The sequence below is a fragment of the Prunus dulcis genome, chromosome 8, assembly GCF_902201215.1.
Source record: "Prunus dulcis chromosome 8, ALMONDv2, whole genome shotgun sequence".
Taxonomy (NCBI): Eukaryota; Viridiplantae; Streptophyta; class Magnoliopsida; order Rosales; family Rosaceae; genus Prunus; species Prunus dulcis.
This window is the reverse complement of record NC_047657.1, coordinates 19,490,839-19,499,225: the sequence shown is the minus strand read 5'-3', so window position 1 is coordinate 19,499,225 and position 8,387 is coordinate 19,490,839. Positions and strand designations below refer to the sequence as shown.

Sequence of the window (8,387 nt, the reverse complement as noted above, 5' to 3'; positions counted from 1 at the left end):
TTTGCTCCTCGTGCGCTTGCTTCCAACCATGGTTGTTTGGAAGGCTTTGGTGGATTGGAAAATAGGAGGAACGGATTCCTTGAGCACGCGTTGAGTATAACTCGTGCTCTCAATGAAAGCACCAAATGTTTGTGCAAATAATCTCACGGGAGAATATTCGCTTCTGGATCCTTCAACCTTCGATCTTCCTTCTCTCTCTTCCTCGATTCCTGTAAAAAAGATTGGAGTAAATAGACCACACCCGGGGGTGTTGGCCAAAGGCCCTCCGATGCCTAAGTTAGTTCGAGTGTTTGTAGGAAAACAATAGCTAAGCAAAGGGTACGGAGTTGTATGTAGGGTGTAAACCGGGTGGCCGGAGCCGTGTGGAGAAAATATGGAGAGTAGAGAGGGAGAGAGAGCTTCGGGTATTTTTCTCGGGTATAAGGAGTAGGTTTTCTGAAGTCCCTTGAATGATGAATGAGGTCGTCTATTTATAGGAGCCTCGGGGCTAGGGTTTCGTAGGGATCGAGTCGGCTTTGATAATATCCGAATTAAATATATTATCTCTTAAGAAGATAATATCTGAATTAAATGATATTATCTTCTCTTTATTAGGATAATATCTTAATTAATGATATTATCTCTTTAAATAAAGATAATATCATATTAATTAAGATATTTATCCCAATTAATTAATTAGCCAGATAAACTGGTTTAATTAATTAATTTAAGAGATAATCTTCTTTTCCACGTGGCGTGCCCTGATTGGAGACGAAAATATATGCCCCCACACCTGCATTATAAAAATAAAAATAAAAATATTTTCATATTCTAAATCCAAAACCCTAAATCTGAATGCTTAACCATGAATATCATAATCATTGCGCATTTACAAAGAAATATAACACAAAATTAGCCTAGAAGAAGAAATCAACTGCTTCTAGAGTAAACTCTTGTTTGAAATTAACATTGGAATTGGAAGAAGAGATTGCTATACAACTCACAGTTGTAAGATCATTAGTTCACAAACAGCCCGTAAAAATATAAAAACATAACTGAAATTAAAAGGATAAAATCATCAAAGTATTCCAGTTTAGCTAGAATTCTTGGGGGGCATTACTATTTATGTCCTTTTATTTCAGCTCAAATAAAAAAGCAAAAAGCAAAAACATCATAGGGGGCATTCCGAGAATTGAACTCGGGACCTCTCGCACCCTAAGCGAGAATCATACCACTAGACCAAATGCCCACATGTTACAGGTTGGCAATTTTATTTAATATAATAGATAGAAATCAGATATTTTCCCTCCAAAAACTCTCGCTAAAATAAAATCCTCAGCCTGTCTGTAATTTTGATTTTTCCCTCCAAACCCTAACAAAAGCCCTCCAATCAAAACCTTCCAAATTCCAATTCAATTTCCCTGCTTATATCATGTCTTCCCCAACACAACTAAAGTAACCAAATTTCAGTCTGTTTGGGTAATGGAAGAGTGATTTGTTCTCTCAAAGATAGAGTGCTTGACCAACCCCTTTGGGCTATGGCTGTTTCTCACACTGAGGCCCAGACCTCTGATTTTCCGTCTCATCCATCTGGTAATGATGATCTTCAAAGATTGTTCTTTTCTTTTTTTTTCCTCTTCCTGACGATTCTTTAGGGAAATGGTGTTTTTGATCCGTATGTTGCTGTTTTGATTTGCATTTCGAATATTAGGTCTGATTAATTGGAGTTTCTGTTGGCTTCTAATTAGGAAATAAACTCAAATGTGTCGATGAAGATGAGGAGCAACAGCTACAGTTCCAAGACACTGTGCCCTTTGAAGATACTTTTGTGCTCGATAGCCAATCCATGGAGGAAACCCAGTTACTGGATCATTCAGATTTTGGTGACGAGACAGGGACTGGTATGCATGAGTACGAGGAAGAAGTGGTGCTTGACAGTGAGGACGAGGAAGTAAATGGAAGTAGAATATTGACTGTTAAAGCCCATGTCTTGTCTAATCAAAAGCTCAGTCTTCATCATCTGCAATGCGGTCCAGGTTAGTATATACTATTTGCACTGGAGGTGAAATTGTGAAAATTTTCAATTTTTTATATGGGGCCTTGTTTTTGTGTTGTTTTTGTTCATCGCATCACGGTAGGTGTTATATAACTTAATGTTTATGTGGAATATGTGTTTAATGAATCTTAAGTAAGTGATTTTGAGAAAACTTTTCTTTTATTTGAATACTTCGAAGGAGGAAAGGATGAGGGATCTCCGCCGCTTGCAAGGTTAAATTACATTGGCTCTCAGGAACCTGGGGGAGAGTCATCCCCAGCCAATGCACTTGATTTTGTGGATCATTTTGTGTCGTTGAACGATGATCTGGGTGGCTCTCCGGGAATTGATCACAGGAAAACCATCAAGGAGAAATCCCCCCCTGTCTCAAGGACAAAGGGGTCTCAAAGGTTGGCTAGGATGATTAAACTTGAGTCTCAAATTGAGAGGGCAAAAACCTTTGAATGGGTTGATCCTCCTGAGGAGCATGGAGGGGTGTATCTCTTTAACAAGAAGATACAATCATCAATTGATTTTGTAGAAAGCCACCAGAGATCTATTGTTGGGCATCAGAAATTCAGGTTTGTTGATGATAACATATGCATTAGCTCGGGTGGTGAGAGCAAAGGGAGGAAAATAATTCAAAGCCTCCATAAGGAAATAACGGAATCTGAAGAGAAGATTGAAAATGAAATTGTTAATGATTTGGAAGAACAGTTAGATACAAAATTGACAGGACTGCAGTCGGAAGCTAGTGCCATAGGAACAGATATAGTTGACATGTTTGATGTTGGCTTTAACACTCAAATTGCTGCTGAAGCTATGGAGGCCTTAGCATATGGGGATCATCTTGACTGCAATTCTGCTGATGCTTATCAAGGTATGGAGAACACTGCAGATGTTGTTTCAGGAGGTGCTACAAAGAATACAGCACTATTGGAACATCCTTCTCTTCCAAAGAGTGATTTTCCAAAGATAGGAGCCATTAACATGAATGCAAAGCGAAGAAAGCGTTCCACTAGAACAGTAAAGAGAAGATTTGCTTCATCTCAAAAGCAATCTCAGAGTCGGGAGTTAGATCCTGATTTGGCAGCACAAACAACAGTGAAAAGAAGCAGATTCTTTTCTGAATACTCTAGTAATTCTGCTGATGCCAATGGAAATTTATGTAGAGAGTCTCCTAAACCTACCAAGAATAGAAAGCTAGAGAGAGCTACTGGAGAGTCCAACCTTAGAGTGTTGGAGAACAATCTAAGTTCACCCATATCAGCTGGGCGCAGCTTGCTTGGTAAAGGCCAGTCTCAAGGGCATTGTAAGAATTATTCTTCTGTTTCCAACCAGACTAGGCAGTCAAAGTCAGGGGATAAGTTACTTAGGACTGAGGATGGACCCAACAATCCAGGAGAAAGGATGAACAATGTTACGGAGGATGGTATTATTAAATACAGAAGAAAGAAGAGATGTTTAAATGCTCATCCATCTGAAACAATCAGAGGGGTTGAGGGTGGATCTAACGAGTCAGTAGAAAGGACGAACAATGATAAGAAGGATGATATTATTACTTACAGGAGAAAGAAGAGAATCAGTGCCAAAGAAAATTGTCCCAAATTATGTGTTTCATCTGAGGGAGATAGAGACATAAACGCCAGTAGTTTAATCTTAGATCTATGGAGCCATCCCAAAGGGAAAAGAACACGTCTCAATGCCCGAGGCAATTCTCACAGAACTACTGTCTTCTTTACTCCTTTTTCAATAGTTGATGGAAAGGACAGCTGTTCCCCTTGTGATGAAATGCCAGAATGCTGCAATGATATAAAGGGGAAAGCACAGTCATTATTGTTTTATTGTTGCCCACCTCAGCATTCTTCGAATAAAGATTCTGACAGAACCTTGCCGGCATTGCAATCTGGTCAGCTAGATAGCACAGATCCTACATCGCTGGTTGATGTAAAAAGCCAAATTTCAGTAGTATTATCAGGTTCAGAACACACTGCTCCATCTAACTCTACCACTGGCATAAACGTGGGATCATCCAAATATCTGTCTCATGATTATCACAGAAAGCCATTCAAAAAAAACTTGCCCAAATCATCCCTTTTGAAAGAGCTTATTGGACTAGGTATCCCTGAGTCAATAATGGATTTCACGTGGAAAGATTTGAGAAGGCGAAGAAATATGGCATATGTTCGAGTTCTGTTTAGCCAGCACTTGGATGATGATATCATTAAGCAACAGAAAAAGGTAGATTTTGATTTTGCCTGATTTTGAAACAGCTAGACGATCCACATCTAATGTTTCCTCTTTTCTCCTAATAGGTCATTGCACGACTGGGCCTATCCATTGCATCATGTTCTATTGATGCAACACACTTTGTAGCAGATCAATTTGCGCGTACAAGGAATATGTTGGAATTCATTGCTCTTGGTAAACCAGTGGTAACACATTTGTGGCTTGAGAGTTGTGGGCAAGCAAACTGCTTGATTAGTGAGAAAAGCTACATTCTGAGGGATGCCAAAAAGGAAAAGGAAATTGGCTTTAGCATGCTTGTTTCACTGGATTGTGCAAAACGGTGTCCGCTTCTAAAGGTAATGTGTAAGCTTTTGTTGTTCCTTTGACTTAAAGATTATACGGTTTTTCTTTCCTCGGTGTTCTTATACTGATGTCTGTCTTGTCACCTGTTTGGCCTTATGGTGCTGCCTATAACATAGTTTCTGCTTAACTAGCAGGGTCGAAATGTCTTCATCACGCCAAACATAAAACCTGATAGAGAAATGATGATTAGCTTGGTGAAGGCAGTTCAAGGCCAGGTATATGTATTGTCATTACATACATAATTTAGTAGTTAGTATCCATTGTTGGTTTCCATGATTTTATTACCCTTTTTATGCATGTTTAAATTTAAATAAATATATGTTCCTCAGCCAGTGGAGAAGGTTCAGATACCTGCAGCAAAGGATAAAAAGAGTTTGGAGGATCTTTTGATTCTTTCTTGTGAAGAAGATCGTACGATCTGTCTGCCTTTAGTTGAGAAAGGTAGCGGCATTTCATCCATCCTCTCTTTCATATTAAAACGTCTCGGTCGGTTACTTAGACTCTTGTGAAATATTATGCCTTGCAGGAGCAGCAGTTTACAGTTCAGAACTTGTGCTAAATGGCATAGTTATTCAGAGACTGGAATACAAGAGGTCAGTACCATACTTGTAAAAGAAACATAAGCCTAATCAGTGTGCTTTGGGAAATTAGTCTAAGAAGTCCTTGTTTCTCTATTTCTTCGGCTTTGCAGACATCGGCTCTTCACAGCTCTTGGCAAGAGGAATCGCCCATAGGCCTTAAGCCTTGGGCCCTTTCCGCATAACCAATAAAACTCTGTAAAATCATGTAATTAGTGTTGTTTTTGCCATATCGGTTCGGCATACTTCATGTTTTCCAGATTGTAGTGAACCTGGTATACAGTCCTGGAAATTGTTTGGATGTCGGAAGGATCAATCCTTCTATCATTTTTGTTCTTTTTGCTTTTTTATAAGGAAATGAAAAGGGCTCAAGAGACGATCAAAATGAGTTGGGGGAAGAAAAGCTTAAAATCCAACATCATTTACAAGATCTCTATGGCGTTGCCACACCATAAGATCCCAAAACATGCTATCGCGATCGGCCTCGCATTTTAACTTTGTATATGACTGCACATTTTTAACAACATGCTCTTATAAATACGAACCATCAAAATAAGACGTGATTTTCAAAAGGGATACAGTTGGCCTACAAAATTGTTAAATTGCACAATTTCCACTACTATTACAGGAAGGATCCTCTCACAATTCCACAATTTCCACCTTTAACAACAAATGACAAGCTCCTGGTTCACATCACATGATGAATGCACATTATACCAAATTATGCCAGCAGACTTCTTGAACGAAGGTGCTGCAACATCAGTGATATTCCCTGGTTTTCAAGTGATTGCCTGTGATGAGAAATGCCATGGAAGTCCAATGAGAAAACCAGGAAGTCCCAATTACATGATATCCCACCCATAAAATAGGGTAACATGGTTACTCATACACCATAAAATCAAAAAATGCAATAATGGTTGAAAATTGAGACTTCTCTAGTTTTTCCTTTAGCTTAACAAGTTTAAGTGGTACTCACATTATACTGGGGAGCATATAAAAATGATCAGAAACTGTTACAACTTTGGATTGGACAGTTGATTTATAAAGAAATTGAAAGCTTCATTTGTGCCCAACAATCTTATGAACCACAGGTTCACAGAATTTTGCACTGCATTTTTTGTTAAAACAAGATGCAAATAGATATATTTGGTGCCTACATCATGAACTTACACACTCTTGCAAGATGCCTCAGTTTTCTTAAGTACAGAAATAACACATACCAATTTGACCACATTACTGACTAGAATCAGGAGGTTGGGTATTGGGATTAAAACCATCATAGCCTCCACTTGTTGGTGGCGTTTGATTGGATTGATACATTGGAGGTGGAGCCATAGAAGGAACACCAATAGAAGCATTTGGTGCTGTGCTGCCAGGAACTGTTGGTGGAGGATTCATAGTGGGAGGCCTCATCGGAACATTTAATTGACCAGGCATTCCAGGAGCACCAGGTGGAGCCATCATTGGCATCATGGGTGGAGCAGAGCCATATCCGCCTGCCAACACCAGGAAAAAGCAAAAGATTCAATACAAAACATCATTACTATTACTCTTATATAGTAAAATTCTTCTGCCAGCAGTAAATTGATGCATCTTTGACCAGTAAAAATTATAATTACAACAATAGGCTAGCAATGGGATCTAGAACACAGCTGCATCACAAGGTAACACACCATTGCAATTGTTCAGAGCCATGGAGAAAGGGATGCTAATTGATTGCATAAAACACAGATCACCAAAGGACAATAATTAAGTAAGCACGAAAAGGCATTCCATTTTCCCTGCCTACAAGTAACGGAAGTCTCATGTCAAGTAGGCAGCAGGACTAGCAATCCATCAAGTCGATAACAACAGAGTTACATATATTAGAAATCCAGAATGAAAAATAACAGAACAATAATGCAAAACATTGGTTTGGTCAAGCCATGCAAAAAGTATGCACGCCAACATGCAAAATACATACACAAATAAATCACAGAAACTGCACTACAATGGAATGCCAATGAAAAATGAGGATATACTGTATTCAAGATTACCTGGAGCTCCAGGCATAGGTCTTGGCAAAACTGGAGGCCTCATCCCTGGGACCATTTGTGCACCTCCAGGCATTTGTGGCATACCAGGTGTTGGTAGAACAGGAAGACGGGGCCGCTGAGCCATTAAATGTTGATTGTAAGCTGCACCAACTTGCCCGTAAGCTGCAGCTTGGCCAAGGTGCTGGCCAAGGTGCTCCTTGATTCTTTGGTCAACCAAACTTTGGGTTTGTTGCTCCTCAAATTTCTGATAGTACAACCTCACGTTTGCCTGAAGTTATGCACAAAATCAGTGAAGGGGAAGGCCAAAAGGAAGTGGTGATTTACTCTAATGACATAGAAACCAACAATACCTTGTGTTTATAACCAGCATTGTGTTGCTTTCTGACTGAAGGCTGAAAAAAATAGGAAAACTACTTGTCAGCAATAGAGAAGTTCATGATTTCACTTCCTCATTGCGGGCAGTAAGCTTAACATGAAAGATGCCCCATAATTTTTTTTTAAATGCATGCATACAGAAAAAAGAAAATTAGATATCCCTGAGTTGCAAGTGATGAACACATGGGCAACTACAAAAAGCTCGATGGCAATAACCCGAAAGTTCCCAACGTCAATCAACTAGCAGCTACTCTATTCTCCCATTTATTTTGACTAAACCCAGAATCATAAACCCCATAATAAAAAGTTCCGCTCAATGTGATTAACTCTTTTAACTTTAGCAAAAAATTATCAAAAAGCAAATTGAAAGCTCTCGGAAAAAGTAAAATCATACCTGAAAATATGATTCAAAAACAAAAGAGGAGAGATAGAAGTGTTACCGAATCGTGGGTCAAATAAGTGTCACAGTAGTCACAATAATACCTGAAAATTAGAACCATAAACAGATTAAAGATATTAAAAAATTCATGTCATTTGGATCAGAATCGTTAAAGCTATCCAATGAATGAGATAGAGGTGTTACCGAGGCATTGCTCTGAATTCTTCGCAGGAATTGGGGTTGAGAATCGTAAAGTAGTGAAGCTGTACAAATCCAGAAAACCCTAGGGACAGAAAGAAGAAGAAGCTTCTGGTTACCGGTGAAAGAAAGACGAAGGTTTTTAACTCAGTGGGCTGTGGGCCTCTTTATTTAAATGAAGAATCAAATGGAGTCCGTGTTACAAAACGACTCGT

The 8,387-nt window shown here is 39.1% G+C and overlaps 2 protein-coding genes and 1 non-coding gene across 6 annotated transcripts; 1 reads left to right on the top strand and 2 right to left on the bottom strand.

Annotated features, from left to right (window-relative positions):
• Window positions 1–1,156: 1,156 nt before the first annotated feature.
• TRNAP-AGG lies at window positions 1,157–1,228 on the bottom strand. The gene has a single exon. It is a non-coding gene; the product is annotated as a tRNA-Pro (tRNA).
• Window positions 1,229–1,320: 92 nt separating this feature from the next.
• On the top strand, window positions 1,321–5,569 carry LOC117636632. Of its 3 annotated transcripts, none has more exons than XM_034371228.1 (8): window positions 1,321–1,572; window positions 1,728–2,015; window positions 2,214–4,255; window positions 4,330–4,599; window positions 4,741–4,821; window positions 4,936–5,047; window positions 5,139–5,199; window positions 5,298–5,569. In XM_034371228.1, the coding sequence occupies exons 1-8, from the start codon at window positions 1,518–1,520 to the stop codon at window positions 5,338–5,340; spliced, it is 2,952 nt and encodes a 983-aa protein (XP_034227119.1). In that variant the 5' UTR covers window positions 1,321–1,517; the 3' UTR covers window positions 5,341–5,569. The 3 variants fall into 3 exon arrangements, with proteins under 3 accessions (XP_034227119.1, XP_034227118.1, XP_034227120.1); XM_034371227.1 differs by having other exon boundaries at window positions 5,133–5,199; XM_034371229.1 differs by lacking the exons at window positions 4,936–5,047; window positions 5,139–5,199; window positions 5,298–5,569 and having other exon boundaries at window positions 4,723–4,807.
• A 135-nt stretch (window positions 5,570–5,704) lies between these two features.
• On the bottom strand, window positions 5,705–8,348 carry LOC117636635 (U1 small nuclear ribonucleoprotein C). Of its 2 annotated transcripts, XM_034371233.1 has the most exons (6): window positions 8,179–8,348; window positions 8,036–8,078; window positions 7,571–7,612; window positions 7,221–7,488; window positions 6,405–6,680; window positions 5,705–5,975 (listed from the first exon to the last, which is right to left on the bottom strand). In XM_034371233.1, exons 1-5 carry the CDS (start codon window positions 8,184–8,186, stop codon window positions 6,418–6,420), a joined length of 624 nt encoding a protein of 207 aa, XP_034227124.1. In that variant the 5' UTR covers window positions 8,187–8,348; the 3' UTR covers window positions 5,705–5,975; window positions 6,405–6,417. The 2 variants fall into 2 exon arrangements, with proteins under 2 accessions (XP_034227124.1, XP_034227123.1); XM_034371232.1 differs by lacking the exon at window positions 5,705–5,975 and having other exon boundaries at window positions 6,177–6,680.
• Between the last annotated feature and the right edge of the window lie 39 nt (window positions 8,349–8,387).